General features: G+C 47.3%; 11 protein-coding genes across 11 annotated transcripts; 5 read left to right on the forward strand and 6 right to left on the reverse strand.

The window, feature by feature from the left end:
* Nucleotides 1-304: 304 nt before the first annotated feature.
* N7495_006556 (acyclic terpene utilization AtuA family protein) lies at nt 305-2,291 on the forward strand (the record flags this gene model as incomplete). Its single annotated transcript, XM_057209207.1, has 3 exons — nt 305-338; nt 392-714; nt 771-2,291. 3 exons carry the CDS (start codon nt 305-307, stop codon nt 2,289-2,291), a joined length of 1,878 nt encoding a protein of 625 aa, XP_057062981.1.
* A 952-nt stretch (nt 2,292-3,243) lies between these two features.
* N7495_006557 (aldehyde dehydrogenase family protein) lies at nt 3,244-4,895 on the forward strand (the record flags this gene model as incomplete). The annotated part of the gene is made up of 4 exons (XM_057209208.1): nt 3,244-3,302; nt 3,362-4,563; nt 4,614-4,683; nt 4,736-4,895. The coding sequence occupies 4 exons, from the start codon at nt 3,244-3,246 to the stop codon at nt 4,893-4,895; spliced, it is 1,491 nt and encodes a 496-aa protein (XP_057062982.1).
* A 401-nt stretch (nt 4,896-5,296) lies between these two features.
* On the forward strand, nt 5,297-5,566 carry N7495_006558 (uncharacterized protein; the record flags this gene model as incomplete). Its single annotated transcript, XM_057209209.1, is given in 3 exon segments — nt 5,297-5,366; nt 5,394-5,503; nt 5,522-5,566. The coding sequence occupies 3 exon segments, from the start codon at nt 5,297-5,299 to the stop codon at nt 5,564-5,566; spliced, it is 225 nt and encodes a 74-aa protein (XP_057062983.1).
* Nucleotides 5,567-6,305: 739 nt separating this feature from the next.
* On the reverse strand, nt 6,306-10,964 carry N7495_006559 (uncharacterized protein; the record flags this gene model as incomplete). Its single annotated transcript, XM_057209210.1, has 4 exons — nt 6,306-6,415; nt 6,462-10,733; nt 10,788-10,823; nt 10,883-10,964. The coding sequence occupies 4 exons, from the start codon at nt 10,962-10,964 to the stop codon at nt 6,306-6,308; spliced, it is 4,500 nt and encodes a 1,499-aa protein (XP_057062984.1).
* A 715-nt stretch (nt 10,965-11,679) lies between these two features.
* Nucleotides 11,680-13,196, reverse strand: N7495_006560 (FAD-dependent oxidoreductase; the record flags this gene model as incomplete). Its single annotated transcript, XM_057209211.1, has 4 exons — nt 11,680-11,812; nt 11,868-11,946; nt 12,008-12,731; nt 12,786-13,196. 4 exons carry the CDS (start codon nt 13,194-13,196, stop codon nt 11,680-11,682), a joined length of 1,347 nt encoding a protein of 448 aa, XP_057062985.1.
* Nucleotides 13,197-14,047: 851 nt separating this feature from the next.
* Nucleotides 14,048-14,313, reverse strand: N7495_006561 (uncharacterized protein; the record flags this gene model as incomplete). The annotated part of the gene is made up of 3 exons (XM_057209212.1): nt 14,048-14,130; nt 14,151-14,198; nt 14,223-14,313. 3 exons carry the CDS (start codon nt 14,311-14,313, stop codon nt 14,048-14,050), a joined length of 222 nt encoding a protein of 73 aa, XP_057062986.1.
* A 230-nt stretch (nt 14,314-14,543) lies between these two features.
* Nucleotides 14,544-16,297, reverse strand: N7495_006562 (putative nonsense-mediated mRNA decay protein Upf3; the record flags this gene model as incomplete). The annotated part of the gene is made up of 2 exons (XM_057209213.1): nt 14,544-15,990; nt 16,053-16,297. The coding sequence occupies 2 exons, from the start codon at nt 16,295-16,297 to the stop codon at nt 14,544-14,546; spliced, it is 1,692 nt and encodes a 563-aa protein (XP_057062987.1).
* Nucleotides 16,298-17,713: 1,416 nt separating this feature from the next.
* On the reverse strand, nt 17,714-18,355 carry N7495_006563 (uncharacterized protein; the record flags this gene model as incomplete). Its single annotated transcript, XM_057209214.1, has 3 exons — nt 17,714-18,058; nt 18,153-18,310; nt 18,337-18,355. 3 exons carry the CDS (start codon nt 18,353-18,355, stop codon nt 17,714-17,716), a joined length of 522 nt encoding a protein of 173 aa, XP_057062988.1.
* Nucleotides 18,356-19,932: 1,577 nt separating this feature from the next.
* On the forward strand, nt 19,933-21,032 carry N7495_006564 (uncharacterized protein; the record flags this gene model as incomplete). The annotated part of the gene is made up of 2 exons (XM_057209215.1): nt 19,933-20,905; nt 20,959-21,032. The coding sequence occupies 2 exons, from the start codon at nt 19,933-19,935 to the stop codon at nt 21,030-21,032; spliced, it is 1,047 nt and encodes a 348-aa protein (XP_057062989.1).
* Nucleotides 21,033-22,001: 969 nt separating this feature from the next.
* Nucleotides 22,002-24,367, reverse strand: N7495_006565 (flavodoxin and radical SAM domain protein; the record flags this gene model as incomplete). Its single annotated transcript, XM_057209216.1, has 2 exons — nt 22,002-24,262; nt 24,343-24,367. 2 exons carry the CDS (start codon nt 24,365-24,367, stop codon nt 22,002-22,004), a joined length of 2,286 nt encoding a protein of 761 aa, XP_057062990.1.
* A 353-nt stretch (nt 24,368-24,720) lies between these two features.
* N7495_006566 (putative dipeptidase) lies at nt 24,721-26,177 on the forward strand (the record flags this gene model as incomplete). Its single annotated transcript, XM_057209217.1, has 3 exons — nt 24,721-24,937; nt 24,994-25,206; nt 25,270-26,177. 3 exons carry the CDS (start codon nt 24,721-24,723, stop codon nt 26,175-26,177), a joined length of 1,338 nt encoding a protein of 445 aa, XP_057062991.1.
* Between the last annotated feature and the right edge of the window lie 246 nt (nt 26,178-26,423).

Consider the following 26,423-nt stretch of genomic DNA (forward strand, 5'->3'; position numbering starts at 1 on the left):
GTCCACCTCTGGGACTCCACCTCCAGAGTAATAATACTACTTCGCAGTATCTTTCTATTATTCTCATGGTATTCAATCCAAACAATAGATTTCCTCGCTACCCGGGCAGCTTATAGATGTACAACTTTCCCAGATTTGTGGCATGATGTAAAGCCCCGCATCCTGAAGCCGAGCAGCCTCGGTGCCCGTGAAATCCCCAGTAGAAGTAGTTTACAACCTAAGTATAAATTCTGAGGGGAAAGTGCACTTCTGCCAACAGTTTAAACTCATAATCAACTTTGCAAAGAGTAGACCAAACCCCAGAATGACCTTCGCCGGCCGACCTATTCGCATTGCAGGTAAATAGTCCATCTATAAATATTGAACGCCAGTATTAAATAAGTACTTCCAGGCGCGTCAGGATCTACATCCGATCGACGCCATGCTATCGCTGAATTTGCGAGTTATTATCCAACAGACCCAGTGGATGTTATTATCGGCGATTTCATGAGTGAGGCTAATATGTCCAGCGCTGCTAGTCGGCGGGTTGATCACATTGGCATTGACGCAACGATGCCGGCATACGATCCAAACTTTCTCGAGGCACTGGAAACTGCGCTGGATGATTTGGCGAAGTATGGTATCAAGTTGGTTGTCAATGCTGGAGTCGCAGATACAAGGGGTCTTTATGAGGTAGTCAAAGATGTGATTCGGTCGAAAGGACTGGAATTGAAGGTTGATCATCTCACGCTTTCCTCCCCAATAAGTTTGGTATATTAATTTGGCTCTAGGTGGCTTGGATATCTGGCGATGAAGTCTTGCCAATTATTCAGAAAGCGCTTACTGATGGCCAGTCTGAGTTCCGTAACATCTACACAAACGAGCGACTCACTGATTGGGCCTTTGAACCAATATACGCACAGGGCTATCTTGGTGGACTGGGAATCGCAGCTGCACTCGCCGAAGGAGCAGACATTGTTCTGTGTGGGCGTGTATCAGATGCTTCGCTCGTCATAGGTGCCGTGTGCTGGTTTCACGGATGGCAAAGCGATGACCTGGACAAGCTGGCTAATGCTCTTGTCGCCGGCCATCTGATTGAATGCAGTAACTATGTATGCGGTGGCAACTTCACAGGCTTCAAATCTCTGGAAAACAGTGGTGACGGATGGTCCAACATTGGGTACCCGATCGCAGAGATCTCTGCCGAAGGCGATGTTGTGATCACCAAGCAGGCGCACTCGAGAGGAGGCACGGTAAGTGTTGAGACCTGCACCTCCCAGCTGCTCTACGAGATTCAGGGGCCCTGGTATTTCAACTCAGATGTGACTGCTATCATAGATGGCATCCAATTTGAGCAGCGTGGCATCAACAGAGTCGCGATGCACGGAGTTCGATCAGGCCCACCCCCACCAACCACGAAAGTCGGCATCACAGCACGAGGTGGATTTCAGGCGGAGGCGTGGTGGTTCTTGACAGGACTGGATGTTGAAGCCAAAGCTCGAATGCTGGAGACGCAGATCCGTCATCTGCTTGCGCCGTATTCGAACAGATTCACTTCTTTCAAATTTGATCTACTCGGGTCCAGCCAACCGGATGCAAAGAACCAAAATCAAGCCACTGTACCTCTGAGAATCGTCGCTCAGGCTCAACGAGTAGAGGACCTTGGGCCGGCACGATTCATCAAGCCCATCACCGACAATGTCATGCAGGGATACCCCGGTGCCACCTTCAACCTGGATCTACGCCAAGGCTTTCCTCGGCCTGTGTTTGAGTACTACGTGACGTTGCTCTCACAGACCGCCCTTCAACATCGTGTCCACATACCCTGGAAGCCCACTGTGGAGGCACAGGTTCTGAATATTCAGCCCCCAACACTAACAAAGACTTACCCATCCCGGCAGCCTTCGCTGGCCACAACGCTGACAGATCGTCCAGTAGATCTCACACGAGAATTTGGTCCTACTACTGGCGGTCCAATGGGATGGGTTGTACACGCTAGGTCTGGAGACAAGGGCTCGGATGCGAACTGCGGCTTTTGGGTTCGTCACCGCGACGAGTATCTCTGGCTTCGAGCGTTGCTATCTGTAGATACGGTACGGCAGCTTCTTGGAGATATGGCACTGGCTCAGCTTTCGATTGAGCGATTTGAACTTCCCGGTCTGCAGGCTGTTCATTTCTTGTTCCGAAATATTCTGGATCGGGGTGTTGGTGTCACGACGACTGTTGATTTCCTGGGTAAGAATGTCGCGGAGTACCTGCGTGCAAGGCATGTTGACATTCCAGTCCGATTTTTGAACCGAGGAAAGTTGTGAAATGTATGGCTAGGCAACATATTGAAGCTTTCTAAATAATACACTCTGCATTTTGGATTCACATACCCAGATTCTTAAATTAGATTGATTGTTATCAAAATCATACCTAGCTTACATCTGGCTAAACTGAAACTCCCCGAACACTACCTCGGCATCCTGTATCCTGCTTGAGTATCTCTTTCTTATTTTGGCTAGTTTGACTTGGCGGCATTACCTCACATCCACTCTCGTTGCCCACCTCGAAGATGAAACATCTCCGCTGTTCGTATTTTTTTCTACACAGGGTGTCCAAGTACCGAACATTTCAAATCATCTCAAATGAAAAGCGTAATACATGGCACATAAAGTACATAAGTAGTCCATCTTCTGAGAACTAACAATAATAGCCGTGATTACTCATCCTCGGGGTAAACCCACCCGAGATCTTCCCCACAACAGGTTTCCCCATATTCTGCCGATTCAGTTCTGAGGTGAGAAAGCGGACAGTCACACTGTCGTCATTGTGACATTGGCCCCACCGAATAGCCGAGTCTTGACTCCTTTCCATGGTTGAGTTTTACCTACAAACATCACTACAGCACAGCACTTCTGTCAAGCGTTTCAATTCGTCTTTTTTTGCTTTTCTCATAATCAGTTCGGTAATGATAGTTAATATTTGGATAGAACTAGCTTGACAAAAGTACGATATAAACTGGATAGAAGAAAAACGGAGGTGGGTAGCGCCGAAAGTGGAAGAGGGGAAATGGTACCTTTATGGTACAATCGAGATTGGTGAGATTTGGCTAACCACGTTTGTACCTATTATGTACTAATCACAAATTTAAAGCTGTGGCGTTGACCCCGCAGAATTCCTTGGTTCTATCTTTCGTATAAAAGGTGTCCCTTTCACAATTGCTGCTGGTTTACATTTTCTCTTTTTTTTTCCAATTTCGTGATACCCCCTTGTACAACCATGGCCCTCTCCACTACTATCAAGACCCCCAACGTTACTTATGAGCAGCCCTTGGGCTTGTGCGTGTTCACCCCCACCCCAACTTACCTCTCTCCCTTATTTACTCATAGCTTCTCAGGTTCATCAACAACGAGTTTATTAAGAGCGTTGATGGCAAGACCTTCGAGACCATCAATCCCACTGATGAGAAAGTTATCACATCTGTCCACGAAGCCACCGAAAAGGATGTCGATATCGCCGTCAAGGCCGCTCGCGCAGCCTTTGAGGGTGTCTGGCATGACGTAACCCCCTCTGACCGTGGCCGCATGCTCACCAAGCTGGCTGATTTATTCGAGCGTGATGCGGAGATATTGGCCTCCATTGAGGCGCTGGACAATGGTAAGGCCGTCACAATGGCTAAGGGCGATGTCCGCAACGCTGCTGGATGTCTACGATACTACGGTGGCTGGGCCGACAAAATCCACGGTCAGACTATCGATACCAACAACGAGACCCTCTCTTATACTCGCCACGAGCCCGTGGGTGTCTGCGGTCAGATCATCCCCTGGAACTTCCCTATCCTCATGTGGGCCTGGAAGATCGGTCCCGCTGTTGCCGCCGGTAACACCGTCATCATTAAGACCGCTGAGCAGACCCCTCTGTCTGGTCTCTATGCTTCCAAGTTGATTGTCGAGGCCGGCTTCCCTCCCGGTGTCATCAACGTCATCTCTGGCTTTGGTCGCACTGCTGGTTCCGCCATCTCTAGCCACATGGACATTGACAAGATTGCCTTCACCGGCTCGACCCTGGTCGGTCGCACTATCTTGCAGGCTGCCGCTAAGAGTAACCTGAAGAAGGTAACTCTGGAGCTTGGTGGTAAATCGCCTAATCTCGTCTTCGATGACGCCGATATCGATAACGCTATCTCATGGGTCAACTTTGGTATTTTCTTCAACCACGGCCAGTGCTGCTGTGCTGGTTCCCGTCTGTTGGTTCAGGAAGGCATCCACGACAAGTTCGTTGCCCGCTTCAAGGAGCGTGCTGCCAAGAACCAGCTTGGAAACCCCTTCGAGAAGGACACCTTCCAGGGTCCTCAGGTTTCCCAGCTACAATTTGACCGTATCATGGAATACATCGACCATGGAAAGAACGAGGGTGCCACCCTCACCCTGGGTGGTGAGCGCCACGGTGATGAGGGCTTCTTCATCAAGCCCACCATCTTCACTGATGTCGAGCAACACATGAGAATCGCCCAAGAGGAGATTTTCGGCCCTGTCATCGTAGTCCAGAAATTCAAGGACGAAGCCGAGGCTATCAAGATCTCCAACAGCAGCAACTACGGTGAGAATTATACGATCCATATCAAGACCAAAACTAACTATATCTCCCAGGTCTCGCTGCTGGTGTCCATACCCAGAATGTCAATACTGCCATCCGTGTTTCCAACGCCCTCAAGGCTGGGTAAGGTCTATACCCTTTTCGTTCCACCTCATCAAACTAATTGTTTTTGTAGTACCGTTTGGATCAACAGCTACAACTTGATCTCCTACCAGGCTCCCTTCGGTGGTTTCAAGGAGTCCGGTATAGGTCGTGAACTTGGCTCTTATGCCCTGGAGAACTACACTCAGATCAAGACTGTTCACTACCGCCTTGGTGAAGCCCTGTTCGCATAAAAGAAAAGCCCTAATACGAATAATGAATCTTAGTACTGTTTTATACAAATCTAATATAGTAGTTTTCAACATCATTTATATCTCCACGCTATTACTTAGTACTATTTAATTTCCGAACAGTAATTGGAACACCCTAGTCAAATGGTAAAATCGCGGTCACCTCGCTTTCCTTACTGCTTCCTAGACAGTATGTGTATCACAAATACGAATCTGAAACGGCAATTATTGTCTGCTATACTGATGCTACCTCCGTGACCCTCCTTCTTCCCTCGCTCAACACTCGCGCGCGTCTTCGGTGGTTACACCAGCTCAATTCAAACGATATGGCTCTAAGGCTTCATGCTTCGAGACTTCACTTTATTCGTGGTATGATAGAGAGCCAGTCTTTCACCACGTCCTAGATGGCCGCTGAAGCTGAATATAGCAAACTTACGATCATTAATGTTCGCAGATACTTCCGGCAATTTGGAAGTATATATGCGCCTTAAATTTAAATAGGTCGTAGACGAACGGTAACACCACTAACGATAGAAGCCCTCTATGAATACCTATTGGAGAAGCTCAGTCTCTACCTTCCAAGGTTGATGAGATGGCTATCTTCTTCTAGGGTGAATTCCAGACCATAGGTCATGACCTCTAGTATGAGACGAGCTCTTGTCACTAAAAGCTAGTTTAAAAAGACTGCTCGATACTATATAAGGGAGTAAAATGCCGATCTGCGAGATCATTATCCTCACAATCTGTCGAGCTTTTAGTCATATCACCTAATATGGATGTTACCTGGAAAATGACTCTGGATGTGATAAATAGGTTAGTGTAATGATTTATGCTAGAGAACACAAACCGCCCACTGTGCCAAAAGACTACTTTAGCCTTCCAACGGGAAGATCAACTTCTAGAATCACTTATACCAACTGAATGTCCGGTTTTTATTACGGTTCACATCTCTCCCAGTTAGGTTTAGGCGGATTGGATATTTAGGTAGACATACTTGATTTTTAGAGATTCTGCATAGCCTTTCCGAAAATTAGGAAATCTGAATATGAAATGCTGGAGATACTAGCATCTTCTTGACAGTATAAAATCCACAGAACCCATTTATTTTGGCAAATAATGAAGGCAAATAGCTCAGTATATATTGCATATGAAAGCAATCGTCCTTCGATCACAACAAGCCAGAAACGATCAATGTGAGAAATTCATTTACATAGATCTAAGAATAACAATATCCCAAGAAAATTGCTAAAAGCGCGAACAAAAGAGTACAAACCATCATTGATAGACCCAAAGAAGCACTTGAAAGTGAAACTACCTTTATCGGTGCCGGGTAAGAATCGTGTAATGGCTCTACCTCAATTTTTTGATTGTTTAGAGCATCATCATTATGTATATGATTCATCAAGAATTTCCTCAAGTGCTCTGGTGCTGACCCAGTGAGTCGACACTCATTTGCAGGTTTACCGGACACTTCAAGGGTTTGATTTTCTTGAGGCGTGTGTAATCGGCCATGGTATTGGTGTCTCCGTACACAGGACGAGCAGAGAACCACACAGGCGCAGAATTTACATATAAAGTGAGACCCGGTGATGCGACGTTCACATAAGTCACAGATAATCTGATATACAGTAGTGCCAAAAGCCTCACCAGATAGATGAAGCTGGAAAAGATAGCGCGCATTATCCACGTCGTTGAGGAACAAGAAATAGCGACCTAATTGTTGTAAAAGAGGCCATGGGGAGTTCAGCTTGGAACGAAGAAGCATATCCGAGGTGTGAAGAATCGATTGAGAAACGGTCAAATTTTGAGTCTTATCAGGAGTTAAGACAATGTGAGGGCATTTGTTAAGGATTTGCTGTATTAGACTTGGATTTCCCAGCGCCCAGTCCAAGATGTTTCTGCCGAAGCCATCTTGAATGCAAGGATCAGCACCAAGGTCAAGAAGCATGAAGGCGAATCTGATGTGACCGAGATAAATGGCCAGATGCAGAGGAGTTTGTAGGAGCTTGTCCCGGATATTGATATTAGATGTGAGCAGCGGAAATCGATAGAAAAATTGGAGCATGTTTCTTGAGGCTGCAGCATGAAGGAGTGTCTGGCCTAACTCATCTACAAATAAAAAGTCTGCACCGACGTTCAGAAGAACTTGAACCTGACCAATATGGCCCCCATAAGCGGCCGCCAAGAGAGGGGATCCATATTCACCACCCTGGGCATTGACATCGGCGTGAGCGTCGAGTAGCATCTGCACTATCTCAGCATCTCCTCCGAATGCAGCAGCCTGGAGGGCATTGCCATACTCTCCACCCTGGGCATTGACATCGGCGTGAGCGTCGAGTAGCATCTGCACTATCTTGGTATGTCGTCTATATGCAGCAGCCTGGAGGGCATTGCCATACTCTCCACCCTGAGCATTGACATCGGCGTGAGCGTCGAGTAGCATCTGCACTGTCTCGGGATGTTCTCCATATATAGATACAACAGCAGCATGGAGGGCATTGCCATACTCTCCACCCTGAGCATTGACATCGGCGTGAGCGTCGAGTAGCATCTGCACTATCTCAGCATCTCCTCCGAATGCAGCAGCCTGGAGGGCATTGCCATACTCTCCACCCTGGGCATTGACATCGGCGTGAGCGTCGAGTAGCATCTGCACTATCTCAGTATCTCCTCCGAATGCAGCAGCCTGGAGGGAATTGCCATACTCTCCACCCTGGGCATTGACATCGGCGTGAGCGTCGAGTAGCATCTGCACTATCTTGGTACGTCCTCTGTATGCAGCAGCCTGGAGGGCATTGCCATACTCTCCACCCTGGGCATTGACATCGGCGTGAGCGTCGAGTAGCATCTGCACTATCTTGGTATATCCTCCGTATGCAGCAGCCTGGAGGGCATTGCCATACATTCCACCCTGGGCATTGACATCGGCGTGAGCGTCGAGTAGCATCTGCACTATCTCAGCATCTCCTCCGAATGCAGCAGCCTGGAGGGCATTGCCATACTCTCCACCCTGGGCATTGACATCGGCGTGAGCGTCGAGTAGCATCTGCACTATCTTGGTACGTCCTCCGTATGCAGCAGCCTGGAGGGCATTGCCATACCTTCCACCCTGGGCATTGACATCGGCGGGAGCGTCGAGTAGCATCTGCACTATCTTGGTATATCCTCCGTATGCAGCAGCCTGGAGGGCATTGCCATAACTTCCACCCTGGGCATTGACATCGGCGTGAGCGTCGAGTAGCATCTGCACTATCTCAGCATCTCCTCCGAATGCAGCAGCCTGGAGGGCATTGCCATACTCTCCACTCTGGGCATTGACATCGGCGGGAGCGTCGAGTAGCATCTGCACTATCCCGGCATGTCCTCTGTATGCAGCAGCCTGGAGGGCATTGCCATACTCTCCACCCTGGGCATTGACATCGGCGTGAGCGTCGAGTAGCATCTGCACTATCTTGGTACGTCCTCTGTATGCAGATGCAGCAGCCTGGAGGGCATTGCCATACTCTCCACCCTGGGCATTGACATCGGCGTGAGCGTCGAGTAGCATCTGCACTATCTCAGCATCTCCTCCGAATGCAGCAGCCTGGAGGGAATTGCCATACTCTCCACCCTGGGCATTGACATCGGCGTGAGCGTCGAGTAGCATCTGCACTATCTTGGTACGTCCTCCGAATGCAGCAGCCTGGAGGGAATTGCCATACTCTCCACCCTGGGCATTGACATCGGCGTGAGCGTCGAGTAGCATCTGAACTATCTCAGCATCTCCTCTGTATGCAGCAGCCTGGAGGGCATTGCCATACCTTCCACCCTGGGCATTGACATCGGCGTGAGCGTCGAGTAGCATCTGCACTATCTTGGTACGTCCTTCGTATGCAGCAGCCTGGAGGGCATTGCCATACATTCCACCCTGGGCATTAACCTCTGCTCCAGCTCCAATTATCAGTTCCACCACACTTTCATGCCCTGCTTCAGAAGCATCTTGTAGCGCACTTCCCACATCATTCAAGTTTCCAATGTTCGCTCCCTCATATAGGAGCCATTCGACAAATTTCACACGCCCCCATCTGGCTGCCTCACGTAATGGGGTCATTCCATTTCGATTTCTTCGCTCACAGTTTCCTCCTTTCTCCAGAAGTATTTTGCCAGCTGGTATATGACCCCACTGTGCTGCTGAATGGAATGCCGTGCTTCCATCTTCATTTTTCATCGCTATATTCGTACTGTTCGACAACAAACGTTCCATAACATCGACAAGATTGGCAGCTGCAGACATATGCAATAATGTTGTGCCTTTCGCTGGGCATCGTATATAAGACCGATGCAAGATCCTATAAATCTGGACCCATCGACTTATTACTTCCTGTAGCACATTGAATTCATTCTGTACTACGTCCTGTCGAGATTCCGCGGCATTTTCTGCATGAATGAATAGGTTGATGGTGGCGTAATTAAGTAATGGGTGCTCCTGAATAATCTCCTCTCTTCTTTCCCTGCTACAATCTTGAGGTAAGTTTGCTGTGGCTAGGTATACTAGGCATGATCGATAGAGGGCTGCTTGGCATTGAAAGAGAACCTTATTATCATCAAAAGATGATCTGCTGGCGGTGACAGCACGATATAGAAGCTGTAATCCTTTTACGCGTAAAAAGTCGTTGACCGACTGGTGTACTGCCTGTACGGTCTCCTTTCCGTCCCCACTTAAGACTATTTCAGCTAGTCCACCAGATAGAGCCTTGATCCTTCGTTTCATGCGCTCATCGCTTTCGATAAACCCGTTGATATTCTCCCATGTCCTTATAGGGGAAGATGTCATTCTAGCTTTATTGGCTGCTAGGGCATACCGCATTTCTGTCACAGTCAGGGGTCGCTCAGCGAGACATATCCACTGGAACAAGAGGAGCGATTCTCCATGGTTTCTGTCCTCTATCGTGTTTTTGAGAACATAGATGTATATGTCTTCTAAGGCGGATGGGATATCGCGTAACCAGTAACACGTGTCATCAAATGACTCTCCTTCTAACATCCTCCGTCGTATAAGAGGCACCATGAGATAGGCCCATTGGAACACCCCATTAGCTTGCTGGATCAATTGCTCTACCAGTCTGTCTCTCATCTCTTGACCGAGACCGTCTCCGACCCCCGAGTCAGCAAGGATGTCTTTGATGTATGTGGCGATGTCTTCATGGTTGTGTTCTTCAACATATATCTCTATAGCTCGGGCATTTTCTAGAATCGGATAGTGCCGACATGATATACAGATCTGAAGAGGTAACGCTTTTCTCTGTGCGCGATCAATAAGCCGATGGAAGTACGCTGCAAGCCACTGAGCGGACTCGGCCCCAGCCTCATCTAGAGCATCCACAAAAATGGTCACGGGCTGCTGATTAGCCGAGTCCAGAATAGCACTTATAAGTAACTCTTCTAGCACTCCTTGTGGCCATTCCCATTGACGTTCACCATACCCAAACTGCATACATCGGCGCTCATAAGTTTCACGCACTCGAGGGCGCACAGTCACGTCGCGGTCAAAAATCTGGTTTAGCAACGTTCTGAACATCCCTAGAGGTGTGCGTTGCATCTCAGTGCCCCGAGCGGTAAAGAAAAAGTCGAGCCAAATGCCCTGACTCCCGTCATGTAATTTCTCGACTTTGTCATGCAAGAATGCCATGAGTGTTGACTTGCCCGCACCCGGCTTGCCCTTGATCCACAGTAGACCGCGGGACTGTCTCCAAGACTTGTACTTTTCCAAGTCCAAAATCCATTGGCAGGTATTGGTATGACAGCGCTCGATATTGTCTCTCCGGTCTAGCATTTGCGGGAATGCCAGAGACCTTAGCACCTCTTGTCGCAGTTGTTAGTGGTGGGCTATTTAGCTTGTGAGGGGGCGAAACGAACCATGGTCTGTCCTCTGCTGTGGGGTTCCCGGTCGGTCTAGACAAGCAGCCGTTGTCAATCAGTTTGGCTCCGTTAGAAAGGGCTCTATTACGAACCAGATGAGAAATGGATCATCACTCCGTGGTTGGTCACAACCTGGGTCCCTGAGTTTGTTCCGCCAAAAGATGTCGAACTCATTGTTATCAGAGCATGCTCACATTGATGCTATTCTTGGCAGAGCTGAAGTCCAGCAGGCCAACTTCTGCTTGTCAAATGGCCAGTCCTATTTTAGTCTAGTTCGTTTTATTAGTCAGCTTCCATACGCTCTTAAATAACAGCAGTTAGATTTAACTAGTGTAGTGGGGAGCCCTATACAGTATGAAGGAGAAAGCGGTCTGCGACGGCAGAACCATCTGGTACCATTTATCTAGAAGTTGTGATAGTTACAGAACGTCCAACTTTACACACTTCTTCACTTTTTGACTCCCTACTCTCACTGAGCCTTCCCTTGTGATTGTGGTTGGTTTTTCCTAGCTGAATCGACCTGCAATTTCCGACCGTGCTGCCTAGAGCGTTCCCCATTTCACTAGTTAACTAACGTTCTGAATCTAAGATTCCTTCATAGTTATAAAACTTGTATGATAGTTGAGTTTTACCGAGCACCGTCTATAACTCGAAATACCGACGTCTACGTGCATGTGGATATATGATAACCTGCCAATTTCCATCCTTATAACCCTGATCTAACCACATACAGTTATTGAAGCTCTAGTTATTATTGAAAATTCAAGAGTCAATGCTGTGTGATGAAATATAGTTGAAGTTGTCACCCTAGATTCAGTTGGACATGATACATTCTCGCCGTACGCTTAAAGGGGATATTTGTGTTGAACATTTGAAGGAAACAGCTTGTTTATGCAGCTGCTCCGATGATAATTCCACTAGGAAGCTTAAGACCAATAGGTAATCCGCAGAGGAACTGGGCATTATATTGATTGCCACGTTTTGCGGCCAGTTTCTCTTCAACATCTCGGTACATATCATATCTGGATTATGGTATTAGCATAGGCAGAGATTCGAATCCAAGGTGAAGAGACTTACGCGTTCATCTCTTCAATTGTCAACACCTTCTTTGGGTCTTCGACCTTATAGGTGGGGATATTCTTATTTTCGGAGAATCCTTCGCAATATCAATATTAATAAACTTATGCATTGGTCTGCTGCGACGGTGGAGTTCTTACCAATTCTCTCATTGATGTTATAAGCTGCCTTGGCTGCTGCGGCCTGAACTCGAGTAGCTCGGGGCAAACGAACCTCCTGATAGACCTCAAGAGTCTGCTCAACGTCGCCATTGAAGTATTTCTTGTTGAAAAGGATACCCAAGGCAGCCGCATCTTCAATAGCCTGGCACGCCCCCTGACTTTGATGGGGCATCATTGGGTGTCCCGCATCACCCAGAAGACAGACACGGCCCTTTGAGATGTAAGGGTATGGATCATGGACCCACAGTCGCCAGGGCTGGATTTCCTGACCAATGGCAAGGTGATCGAGGACTTGGCGGTCAAGGTTGGGATAGGGCTTCAGCAAGTCTTCAACGGGTCGGCCTTCTGAGCCCCAGGCCTGGGTCGTGTAATCGCTGACTTCACGAGGAAAGAAACAGTAGTATGATAGCAGTTTGCCACCGTTGCAGGGAGACAACACGATCTTGTCCCACTTGCCTTCTTGGCCGCCCCAATATTCTAATGCACTGTCCTGCGAGTAATCCACCAAGCCTAGTCGAACCGCTTCTTCGGTGGTTACGTTTGCATGCAGACATTGCTGGTCAGCTGGACGCTTTGCGGGACTGATACCGATGATACCTCGTACTGCGGATCCGATACCGTCAGCACCGATGATGAGGTCGTGTTGCGCTGTCACTCCGTTCTCGAAAGTGATTGTGTTTGTATTCATGTCAATAGATTTGCACTGTTATAGAGTATTAGCTCAAATTACTTTAAGTAGTTGTAAGCTGCATTTTACTTTGTGGTTAACCTCCAGCTTAGCGGGCGTGCCAGTCTTTCCATCGTCATCTAGCGCAGAGTCCTTCAACATGGAGTGCATATACTGTCGGTGAAACATGTTGTATACATATCCCCAACGCTCCTCATAATCATTCAAGTCGTAAACACTGACAGGTTCTCCCGTCTTCCAGTCACGGTTGATCAACTTCTTCAAAACGACAGGATCACCTTTAGCAACATCGACTTCCCACTCATGCAGCCAGCGGGTGCCATTGGCTGCACAAGACACGGAAGCACCCACTTCACCTGCAAAGTCTGCTCTCTCGTAGATAGTGACATCGTGACCGGCACGACGTAGAGCAATAGCGACTGACATGCCGCCGATGCCGCCACCCACAACAGCAACGTTCAAGTGTTTCCAGCCAGACATTTTCAAGAGGTAGTTATGTCAAATACGATTGGATATTAAATGGAATAATCATTATGCAAAAGAAACGCATTTCTTCTCGCTTTATCTCCTCGTTTCTTATAGTGTCGCTGATAGTATGGCTACGTAGAGCGCTTATCGCCGGGTGGGGATTGATAACACATCCGTATCCGTGTCCGCTTCCGCCTCCGTAATCTTGTAGTTGACCGGGGATTGATTCGTGGGAAATAGCGATGATTATCATCGCTCTTTTGAGTTGTATATTCATATCTCATGGTACGGATTGGTCAGGCTCAGTATAGGGAAACTTCAAACCCGTCCCATAACGGAAATCCAGGTTCTCCAGGCCGACACCGGTCACCGGCAAATGATGTCGCGTCTTCCATTTCTATATGCTCGGTCGTGTTTTGCCTATGTAACTAGCAGTGATGATAACATTCAAATCCACGAAATGGAATTAGATGCACTTTGATAAGACTACACATACTGAGTCAAATTGCTTCGGACAGTTATTTATCCGAAACGAATAAGACCTCGGTATGAAGTAATAAAAACAAGATCAAAGAGCTTGAGCTCCCACAACCAATCAGAGATCCTAATGATAGTGGATCTACAGAAAGAAAAAATGCCCCAGACCCATAAAAGAAGTATACCTGATTGGCCAATCGAAAATTTCACTGTCAGTAAACAAACCAGGCAAACATCGCTTAGCCAATTTTTAGTAGTATAAATACCCCCGATTCCCCCAATGCTTTTCTCTTCTTCAAGCGACTCTACGTATGTTCAATCCCCCCAAAAGTCAACACTATGAGCCTTTACTGACTTTTATTTTCCACACAGTTCAAAGAATCTCTTTAGAGTAGACGTCTCCTTTCTAAACTCTTTATAAGAGCCACAGAATCTCCACCCTTGCTGATGACTATATGTCCTCGATGCCCTAAAGTGAAGCCTTTTTACTTCCGACTCGACTGTTACACCTGCTGCTTGCAGTGTGCGTGTTTCGGTCTAGGAAGTGGTGATGATCTTAACCTGGTCTCGATGTCTGACTTCGGTCGGTCGGTCCTGGTGGGTGTCGAGGAGGTCTGAAAGGTTCCTCAAAATCTGCAGATTTTGCAGACATTTGTGCAGTTATTATTTTTTAGTTCAATTGATAAAAATTTCTTCGCTTCTGAATATCTTCGTCTTCTTTCCTCGAACCACCTGTAAAAATTGTCTCTTTGCTTCACCTTAGCCCATGTCCTCTGCGGAATGTTCTATTCCCCTTGACGAACGCCGTTGACTAGCCCATGATCATTATCATATCGCGTATCTTTGTATGCTTATGGAATGCTACTCAAGTATCTCACATTACTAGGTTTCTGCTGCACTCGGGGCAGCTTCATTTCCTCCCTTGGGTCCCTTGTTTCGTCCTCGACCACCACGATTCCGATGAGAGGACCCGGAACCCGGCTGTGCCTTTCCACCGGGATTCGCCTTGCGCTCCAATACTACCACTTGACACTGAGCTACCGTCACCGGGCTGGCAGCAATAGCCTTTTGCAATGCAGATGGATCCGCAAAGTCCACATACCCAAATCCTTTCTTCTTATCAATCTCCGTCTTGATAACAGCACCGAATGGAGAGAATGTCGCTGCCAAGCTAGCCTCAGTCACACCCTGAGATGGGTTTAGATACTTGAGGAAGGCTTGAGTGGCAGTGGGCGAAGGAGCTGCAGCAGGCTTGGACTTGTTAGCCTTCGATGATTTAGGGGTTGCGTTTGTGGTCGAGTTCGTGTTTGGGGGAGGAGCATTAGAAGTCTCATGTGCTTTTATAGACACAGCCTCGTTTTCCTTCTCCTTTCCTTTCGTAGAAGAGGCTCCGGGCAAAGTTTTTTTGCCTGCTTTGACAACAAGCTCCTTCTTAGGTTTGTCAGTCGCAAGAGCTGATGAATCTCGCGAGTTTGCAGTCTTAGGAGAACCTGTCTTGGGGGAGCCGTTCTTGGGAGTAGCAGCCTTGGGAGAATTGGTCTTGGGAGAACCGGCATTGGGAGAGACAGTCTCAGTTGCTCCACCCTTCCCACGTCGTCGCCCACCTGGGGATGAGCTTCCTTGGAGATCGCGTTGAATGAGGGTTTTTGCCACAGCAACGCTGCCCCGTTCTCTCTTTCGTTCGGGCAGGGCAGGAGTTGCTGTCTCCTTGTTGATACTTGGAGTACTAGCCTTGCCAGATTTGCTTGTCGCAACAGTGGCTTGCTTGGCTGCTTTTCCAGACTCTTTGCTGGTCTTGTCGCCCTTGCCTTTCTTCTCAGCGGTCGGTGCGGCTACTTCCTTGTCAGACCGCTGTAAAAGCTTTTTGGCTTGGATTTTCTCCGGCTTGGACTCCTTCTCTGACCGCGCATTTCTGGAGGACTTGGATGCTGCACTGTCCTTGGCCTTGCTTGCTTTCTTGTCTCTGAGGAACTGGACCAGAGGCGTCGTAACCTTATCCTTCTTATCCCTCTTCTTCTCGTCGCCTTCCGCGTTATCAACAGGGGTCGCCTTGCTAATTGGCTGTGTCATTTTGTCCAGGAAAGCAATGAATTCAGGATCTTGGTCAATGGTACCCTCACGGGCATCTTTGCGATTGCGACTTCCATTGCCGGGGATTTTGGCGTAGGGTGAGAATTCCAAAATCGGAGGTCCAAGTAGAATAGGATCTTTCATGGTGTTGCGGGCATCTTGAAACAAGAGCTGGCGCACATGGTCTGATAGCGGAGTGATATGTTCGTTGGACGTAACATGAATGTAAGCACGGGATGGACGAGAAGGTTTGGCAGCGCTAGATAGGCTCGTGTCAGAAACCAAGTACAGATGGAACGAAAACAAATTGAAAAGTCTTACTCTTTCGACACTTTGCCAGCTTTAAACTCGAGCCAATCCACCTTCCCTGCGCCAGCCGTCCATTCTAGCCCCAGTGTCTCAACAAACTCTGCCCGCGTCAGCCCTGGAGGCAAGCGACGAATAATGAGCTTCAAACGTTGGGATGGAGGCTTAGGAGCTTTCTTCGGTGATGAAGAGGTGCCTTTTTGAGTGACTGCAGCCGAAATCTGCAGAACCCCCGCAGGGGACTTGCTGGGCTGTGTCATGGTTGTTCAGAACCTTGGAAGTGTGTAGTTGGGAAAGGGGGAAAGTGGGAGTGCGAGAAAGTGCCCACCCAGGTGGGAGTGGGTAAAAGTGGGAGACGATGTCAACTGAGAGAAATGAACAATAATGAAGAGGGGATCAATTGAAAGTCAGGTGACGTCAAGTAAGCTCAATCAATGGCTGTCGCTGTGATTTTAGTTGCGGACTTAGAATCCTGCTGAGTCATCATTCGTTGAGAAATATTCGAGCATTTATTATTTAAATAAATAGTTGATTACGTAGGAGTCAGAACTCCTCGGGTCATTCGTAACTTGTTCAACTGGATTAATTGAAGGATATGGGTAATTTTAAGGCTACTTCAAGATCTCCACGACTATACTCATGGATCTATCTGATTTATACCTAGGTAGGTACCCAGGTGGAGAAAGAAAGATGGCTGAAAAGACAGCTGGAGTGGTTTATTTAGACATCTAAGTCAGGATGTTTTGAAAAAAGGAAATTTTGTTCAGATGTGATGGATAAATGTTCGTATCGTGATGTATCATGTATGGCGTATTAGAAGAGTAGAATGCGGTGCGGTTCTCTCCAAGCACTGTATATGTCCAGGTTTGAGTTATTGTTGCTTCTCGGAATTTATCATAGCGATGCGCTGGTTCTCTTCACTGAATACTCATGGTTGACCTTGATCTTGTAGGCATCGTTTCTCCGTGTTGAATAATATTCATCTGTCAAGATGGCTTGTTGGTCGCTTGGAGCATCATCAAACCTCGATGTGGTTTGATGCCGTGATGAAATATGGCTTTTTGAGCCATAATCATAGCTATGTTCTTGCAGCTCGTGTGTTGTGATTCCTGTCGGTTTTCCGATTATCCTTCTATAAAATGGTCGAAGGATAGGCGCCGATGCGGCAATGTTCAATAGACATGCTTCAGCTCTGAGATTTCGTATAAAAGTTAGCAACCTTGGACGAGGACGGTTTTTTGAGATTCATCCACATGGAATCTCCGGAGAGTTTACATACAGCACCCAGGTAAATAGAGGAACCGTGTTGTCTGAAAGAAATATGTTAGCATCCATCTTCCACGAAGGGGGGTATCAAACTGACAAGTATAGTCACCTCTGTTAGAAAGTGCTTTCAACTCGACGATCTTCATAATGACAGCGATAAATGCCCTTAAAGGTCCTAAGATCAGCAACAATCCAATAAGATAGGAGGTTCAATATCCACAGAAGACAGGATAATACGCACATTATGCTCAGACCCAAGAGAATTGAAACACCGATCTTTATTCGACGATTCATTTGTAGCGTGCTGATCATGTAGGCGGGAAAGAAAGTCAAGAAAAGATCAGTACAGCCATTGAAAGCCGAGTGTCCATATCCCAAGTACTAAAAATGTCAGGAATCGCAACAGCAATTTAAGGCAAGGCCTTGATTCTCCTTACAGTCTGCACATCTCCATTCCAGCATGTCCCGGGCACATTACCGGTCTTATCCCAGAGTAAGACCACGTTGGTACATTGTGCATACAAGCATATAACGGTAACACCATTCGTAATGATCTGAGCCGCAAAAATACCCCACATGAGACGCCGCACCTTCGGATTAATGGCGAACAGATTCATCATGAGCACTATAGTGCTAAGACGACCACATGTAGATCCCATGACACCACAAGATTGGCCTATGGAGTTGTATTTAAGTGCCATCATTTGATCGTATCCTGAGAGAGTGATTTGATGGCGGCCCCAGCCATAGTGAAACTGGACTGAAATGAGGGATGCAAAGGTGATAACGATACACTGACCAGTTAGTCCGAATCAGATAATAATATACAGGTATAAGAGAATAACCTACTGTTGATAGTACTAGTAGTGCATCACTCAGTCCAAGCTGATGGGTGATTCTTGCCTGAGTGTAAAGTCTTGCGATTGTAATAATCAAGGTGATGGTGGCAAGTGCCCAGCATACACCAAGCGCTGGTCGTCCTAGGAAGAGTGAGCTTGGATTCACGGCTGTTAATTTTGTATAATGAATTTACCGATATCGTCAGAGGACATCTCTTGTCACGCGGGGGTATGATGGGAAGGATTTACATGGTATTAGAAGATTCTATATGAATTATGTTTTCCCTCTGTCAAAGTGAGAGTGGTCCTATGTAAATTATGGATCTTCCGCAAAAGGCCAAGTACCACTAGGCCTTATGAAACCCAAGTCATCAGCTGGTTCCCACTAGAACCACAAAGGACATATGTACCTTTTTCTTGAAACGTAAACTCGGAGGAAGATCCTGGAGTCAGCTACTTTACGGAGTCTTCGCAATCAAGTGGTATAATTTTTCACGTCTTTCTAATTGCTCAGATTACCTTGCAGATACAAGATAAAGAAAAACCTAGGACTCAATATACCTAAACAATCAAAGAAAAATCAATGTGTTTACAACTTTTGGTCCCGGGTCTGAGGTCGATCATGCAAGCCTTCTACCTTTATGTGGAAGGAGCCTGCAACAATGGAGTATGAAAGCGTGCCCCGGTGGGTCTTTTACCGGGGCTCTGACTTGTCTGACGGAGTATACTTGTTTAATTCCCGAACCTCGCCAATTTTTGTTGTTCTTTTCTTCTTTTGTCCGTAGCTTATACTTACCCCACCATACCTCGGGATTATATCCCAGAACATCCCGAGGTCGCGGTCACGCCAATGAAAGACCTAAACCGTTTGGACCGTCTTTGTAACGAGTGTATGGCATCGCCCATCGAGATCTGCAATCACTAATGCAGGAACGGAGTTCAATGTCTATCAAGCAGATCCACCGAAGTGATCGTCATGTTAGTTCAATCCACCCAGAACCCCTCCGAGTACTTATATTCACTGCCACGCCCGGCGGGAACAAAAAGTTATATTCAAATAACTAGCACAAGGAGCAGTTTCATACCTAGCTTTCGAGGCAATACCATAGCCACTCAGGGGCCTACCTATTGCCAAGATACCACCGCAGGATTCATGATGGCGTTATGGGCTTCAAAAAACCTGGAAGCGGTGTACTCCATACTGCAATGAAAGCCATGAAAAACAACCTCGATTTCTAGGAATGGCATTCAAAATCAGCATCCAGGATTATCTTGACCATCGACTGAAGGTACTAACGTTCACGGAAAGTACTATAACTCAAAATAGCTAAAATCTATATGAATTTGCATCTCACTACTTTGAGTGGGTCATAGGTTGGCCACAGTGGATCGTATGATTTGTATGTACTCCAAGGCTGGCTATGCCGTTGTAGCCGTTAACCGTAGATCCTTTCAACTGATAATACGCCGAATTTGACGTTAAGGTCCACAATTACGGGATATGTAAGGGTTTAAATTCTACCTGCATAGGTAGCCTGACTAGAACGTCTAAGCTAGCGTAGGTAATGGTTACAAATCAACCTTGGAATGCCACAGAGCGCTAATAAGCAATTCTTCGGCGCTACTAACTACAAAGGTGCGAAGTTGCGATACTTTTTTCTCATGTCTAGGCAGTTCCAAGACAAAGGGGCTCACACTTGCCCGACACAGCGTATATAGTCTCTCAATAAACTTCCTTTTGGGACTTCCGTAGCAACCGCGAACTCGGAACACCAAGCCCTTTAACAATTATGCCTCGTCTCTTCTCTCTAGGCTTGACAGCTTTATCTTTGCTGTCACCTGCTCTCGGCTACCTCAAATGTACAGAAACTTTGCCTACCGTTGATGTCCACACTCTGTACAGCTTTGGCAACGGAACCTGGGCAGAGAACCTTGCGATTCGAGCCAATGGTGACATTCTTGTGTCGCGCCTCGACGTCCCTGAGGTACTTTTACTCGACCCTCTGGGCGTTAGAGACCCAATCACAATCGCCTCCTGGGACGCCGATACCTACATGGGCTGTCTAGGTATCTCTGAAACAACGACCGACGTATTTTACGTAATCACATCATCCTTCAACAATGAGAGCTTCGTGCGCACTTCGGGCGTCAACAGCATCTGGGAAATTAACCTGAGCGCATTTTCCTTCATCGGCCCATTACACAAGATCGTCACAAAACCGACAGTCAAGAAGCTGGTTGATGTGACGACTTCGGACTTCTTGAACGGCCTTACTACCCTTTCTGATACTGCCATCCTTGCTGGAGATGCCTACAATGGCTGGGTGTACTACATTGACACAACTACTGGCGCTTACCACATTGCCGTCAATGATGAGAAGATGAAGTTTGACTCCATCCCTAACCCGCCAACCAACCTTGGTGTCAACGGCATCAAGGTTCACAACGGATACCTGTACTGGTCTAACACAGCAGTCGGTACTTTGAACCGAATTCAGATTTCAGAGTCGGGTGTCCCCTCGGGTGAATCTGAAGTTGTCGTCGACAACGTCCCGAAGGCCGACGACTTTATCTTCCGGAGTGACAACACCATCTTCATGGCGCAGAACCAGATGGATGAGCTCAGTGTCTTTTTCCCTGATTGGTCTGATGCCGAGGTTCTCGCTGGAAGCAACATTTCCACCACTCTGGCAGGTGTGTCTGCTGCCAAGTTTGGTCGGCTGCCCGTTAACGAGCACATCCTTTACCTGACTACCAGCGGAGGTAAGTTTTTGACATTATATCACCCTAGATTATCCATACTGACAAGGAAACAGCCGAGGGCAAGCCAATCAATGGCTCTGTGACAGTTCCAGGAACTCTCTCATGGATCGACACACAGCTCATCTAATGTGACGTTGTTTCAAGGTTGTTATTCTGATATAAGTTACCTCCAAGGCTATGTACTTGGATTTTAATACCTATGGATAGCCATGATATACATGACAATTTAGGAATTCCAATTGGCTCAGATACTAATGAAAATGATCATCATCTCTTCAGAACTCTACACTGAAAAAAACTTACTTATTAGGGGATGGGAAGGCCAAGCTTTATGCATGGAGCCCTAAAGTTCTCGGGAGCATTGGCCTAAATATTAAATATTAATCTACAGTCCATAGCTCTGGCGCGCTTTATTGAAGCTGGACTATGTGAGCGTCACATATCCGCTCCGAAAAGAGGTCTTATTGATAGAACCTCGTAAAATAACAAAACTCGTTATAATGAAAAAATTAGAGCTCATCCTGTGCAAGTGGATACATCCTATCTAAACTATCATCGAATATATGATTTTCTTTTCACTGGCTCAACTGGTTCATCTCAGCACAGCTCTGACGCTCAACCTAGGCTAAATTCCTCCAATTTGAAGAATCCGGTCCTGACTATGGCACTCGTCCTTTAAATACTCTCGATCGACAACAGACACTATCACGGTCTGTAAATCTCATCTTATCATGTTCCTTACGTTTGCAGAAGTCAATCCTCTGTGTGAAATCTAATCGACTGTACTTAGGAACGAACAGAAAGCGAAAGGGAAAGACTATCGCGCGTAGTACCGACGATGAACTATTATCACGTGAAATCTAACGCTTTTGAGTGTATATATGGATAAACTGTAGACTAGGAAGGACAGCAATCATTGAATACTACAGTCAGCATATGACAGTGTGCAAAATACCCCGTTTGAAGACCTCATGATGCACTTCCAAGGTTAAGATTCGCCCCAGAATTCAAATTGAACTGGTACTTCCGCCACGAAGCGCCGTCCGAACATGTTCGGGATGTCAGGTAGTTAGGAGCTAAGCAGATGTCAGGTGAATCATGAAACTGGGGCACCAGCAGCGATTCTATCTTTTCGGTTTTTGCGATACCATCGCTCATCGTTGGGGTCAAAGCCACCATTTCCCCAGAGGGCCCAATCCTCCGTTTCACGCATATAATCCTCAGGTGTGAATGAGGTGCCATCGGCTTTCTCCCTTTCAAGCAACTCAAAGAAGCGCTCGTAATCAATCCGAGTGTGCCACTTTCCATTGACATGGAAGCGTTCCGAGGCAAGCAGAACGCAGCAGCTGTGAGAGTGCTCCGCAGCAATGCCGTAGCCCAAGCCCCGGCGCTGCAGCTCCGCGTTCAAAGCTACTACAAAGGCAGAAACCTCTTCGTACCATGGCACATTCTGCATTGTCAACCCGGCACCGGCACTCGTGCTTGTTCCGCAGTAGGTGACGCCCTTGACTTCGATGAAACACGGCAAGGCCTTTTCAACGAGATTAGCATATCCAATCACCTCATCGTCAACGTTGAATCCCTTGACCAGAGTCAATCGGAACACGGTACGCTGCACATGACGCTTTTCTCGGAGAATATCAAGACAGCGCTGGAATCGCTCCCAGAAGTCACGGTGCAGCGGGCGGTCAATCTTACGTAGACTCTCGCGGTTGCTAGCATCTATGGAGACATAGAGCTGAGTGACACGTTTCAAAGTCTCGAGCTGATCTGGATGTTGGGCGTTGCAAACCAAGAAGCTAGATATACGCTCTTCATGCAGCATGTCTAGGAAACGATTGATGTGGGGATAGAAAATGGGCTCGCCAACCAGACTCAGGGCACAGTGCCGAATTTGCATGGCTTCGGCAAATCGTTCCGCTCGAACACCTGGAACACCTCGCATCAACTTGATCTTCTTGTAGTGGCCTTCTTTCACACCGTTGAAAATCAACTCAGGCGAGTCGACCTGCCATCGCCAAGTCGTTCCTACTGGGTTGGTACCGTGACGCCAGCAGAAGATACATTTGTTGCTGCAAGATAGCGATGGAGTAGCTTCCATGCAAAGGTGGGAGCGAATGCCATAGAAAGAGAATTTGTAGCAAGAGCCGCGACCGCGGAGAGCTGACTTGGTCCAACGGCAAATTTTAACGCCAGAGTGAGAGCCAACAATTGTATATCCTTGCTTTGTCAGGGACGCGTAAGTAGGCGAGGTCTTGGGAACCATCTCCTTGGCGATAGAATCGGGTAAAACAACTTTGCCGCCTGTGGTAAAATCAATAGGGATGGGAGCAGGGGAGTCTCCACCCATCTTGATATCTTCAAGATCGACCATAGTGGTGTTCTTGGGGGCATCTTCGTCATCCTCCACATCTTCTTCGTCGCTCTCCAAGGCATCGCCACTACCTATCACACCCTCTCCAAGTCCTCCGCTTGACAGAATTTCGCGCATGATGTCTGTGAGACCATTTGACCATTCCTTCAGTGCAACCTCCGCATCGCTCTTGATATCACCCATTCCCAGAGGATAAGCGCGTTTGCGACCAGTCAGCTTCGCCATCCATCGATCGATTTCCTTGGCCTGTGTGCAGAATCCCTCCTCCTCGGTGGGCCATTCCTCTTTGTCACCAAAGCCAAATACGGAATATCCAGCCAACTGAGAGAGAGGTGCTGTATCGATGCGGAAGTCGTTGTGTGTTTCGTCCAGATGACCGAGGAAGGTGTTGAGAACAGTGTCAATATTGTAAGTAGGTGTCAGAATACAATAGAGATAGCGGGTACCGGGAGAGGTGGAGGGAGGCTTGGGGGTCGAGAGGAAGAATTCATCGAAGTCAATGTACGAGATATCGTGAATCTGCGGAGGCAAAAGCCCTCGTTCCAGGTTCTCGGGATCTGCCTGCTCTTGGGCTGCAGCACGCAGATATTCCAGCAGAGTGTTCGCATAGCGTTCAGTTGTTGTAGTCAATGAGGCAAAGAAAATGAGCGGTTGAATGTGGGTTGCAGGCTGATTGTTCTCGCCTGCTCCGGAGCGTCCATCAGTCGTCTTGGCAGGCTTTTTGCCCTGAACGCGTTTCGGCCCTGTTACAGTTTTGGTCGCAGACTTGATGCGAGTTTTTTCGACGCTCTTTTCAATCGAAATTTGTTCGGACAGCGGGTCAATTTTGGGTTTCTCGGGTTGGCTGCGCGGCGAGGATGGAACAGAGGCGGATGTTGGCGTCTTGGATTTTGACTGCTTACAATAAACGCGGAATGCGACAAACAGGACAGAGAAAGCAATGACGAGAGGAAGACGATAGGCGTGCCAGACAGCCAAAAGGCCTGCAGATATGGTCAGTGCTCAGATTTCCATTAAACGCGCCATCAAAAATGGAATTGAGATCTGGGTAGACACAACATACCGTCATTTGCATCTGGCGTGGCCATTATAGCAATATTGTTTTTAATCCCAATGTTGAAGCGAAAAAGACGGAGAAAAAGAAGTTAAAGTGGAGCAAGTCATTTAAGGAAGATTCCACGTCCCGCAGCGGGGTTTGGTGACGTTACTCTAGTAGATATTGGCAATAAAGACATATGAATACTACTTGGACAGTCCATACCAGTCATCAGTATAGATCTATAAATTGACTCCATAACGATTGTTAACTTTGTAGGCTAAGAAAGCGCAAAAGCATTGATGGTGTGGTTGTTATCGCGTTATCACTTTATCGGAGAATCGGGGTTATCTTTGGCTCACAAGTACTACTTCACTTCCCCTCCTCCCACTTTCATCATTTAAAATGGAGAAACAAGGAATACTAGATTTAGAGGACGAGTCTCTAGTTAGAGAGTCAGCTGCCTCCATTCCCTCGAAAGCTGAGGGATCACAACGTCGACGCATTTGGGCTCTAGTTATTTGCATATTGTTCTTTGGTGGTCGGTTCATCTGGCATGGCCATAGGCCTCCCAGCATCGAGACCAGAGTTCATCGTATCCTGGAACACACCCCATTAATCGGTATGCTCAATTCTGATCCGACTGATCTGATATCTCGATACTGATTTCCAGCGCAGATGGACATGATGATTTTCCAATCATGATTCGAGAAATCTATCGTAATAGAATCTACGATTCTAATTTCACAGAGCATCTTGTCAATGGGGGTCTACCTAAACATGTCGATCTGCCTCGTCTCAAGCAGGGCCAAGTTGGCGGAACATTTTGGAGTGTCTTTGTTCCTTGCCCCAAAGATTGGTCGGATTTCTCGGACGTAACATACGCCCCAAGTAGGTCGCAAGTCTCTAATGTGTGAATGCACTGCTTCTGTATGTAAATTAACCTACTTCCAGGTGTGCGTGAGACAATAGAGCAAGTGGACGTGATGTCCCGTATCCAGCGGGCTTATCCAGACACATTTTCAACACCTCCCAATGGAACCACTGCTCTGCAGGCCTTCAAGGAAGGAAAGATCATTTCACCTCTTGGCATTGAAGGCCTTCATTCTATCGGAAACTCTCTAGCGCATCTTCGAATCTTCTATGATCTGGGCGTTTCCTACGCCACCCTTACCCACAACTGCCATAACCGCTATGCCGATGCCGCAGTGACCGAGCTCCAAGGCGGAGGGATTAAGAAGTCAACACCCCTTTGGCATGGTGTGAGTCCAGCCGGTCAAAGAGTTGTGTACGAGATGAACAGACTTGGCATGATCATCGACCTATCTCATGTTAGCGTGGATACGATGCGCGATGTTCTGGGTGCTGGCAAGGACGATTGGAAAGGAAGCCGTGCACCTATCATCTTCAGCCATAGCTCCGCTTATACTCTGTGTCCACATCCACGAAACGTGCCCGACGATATCCTGAAGTTAGTGCGTGAGAAAAATTCTTTGGTTATGGTAAACTTCTCCCCAGATTTCATTTCTTGCACAGCTACCGATCGTGCCGATGGCTTGCCTATTGCGGATCCGGCTAATGCGACTATTGAGCGTGTTGTGGAGCATATCTTGCATATCGGAACAGTTGCTGGCTTCGATCATGTTGGCCTGGGAAGTGATTTTGACGGAATACCCACTGTTCCGAAAGGCTTGGAAGATGTGTCCAAGTTCCCTGACTTGATTGCCGAGCTTTTGCGACGTGGAGTCAGTGATAAGGATGCAGAAAAAGTGGCCGGAGGCAACTTGATTCGTGTTTGGAGAGATGTTGATCAAGTTGCTTTGAAAATGCAAGCCGAGGGTGCATTTCCTGCGGAAGATTAGGTTAGCTAATACCTAATTATGGAATAAACATTATTTTTCAATTGAGATGAGAAATAAAAGATACAGTCTATTGACTGTTAGTTGTCTAGGTAGTTTCAGTAGCTATATCCGGGGGTGGCAGTATGAAGTAATGGCATTGACGTACTTCGCCCACATTGGCTTAGTTCTTAAATATGTCAACGCCACACATCAATCCCATGTCTTATTCAACATCCTATCCATCCTTTACATTTTCACTTTTTGCTC

Source organism: Penicillium taxi (genome assembly GCF_028828555.1).
Source record: "Penicillium taxi strain IBT 34144 chromosome Unknown utg000004l_segment0_segment0, whole genome shotgun sequence".
Taxonomy (NCBI): domain Eukaryota; kingdom Fungi; phylum Ascomycota; class Eurotiomycetes; order Eurotiales; family Aspergillaceae; genus Penicillium; species Penicillium taxi.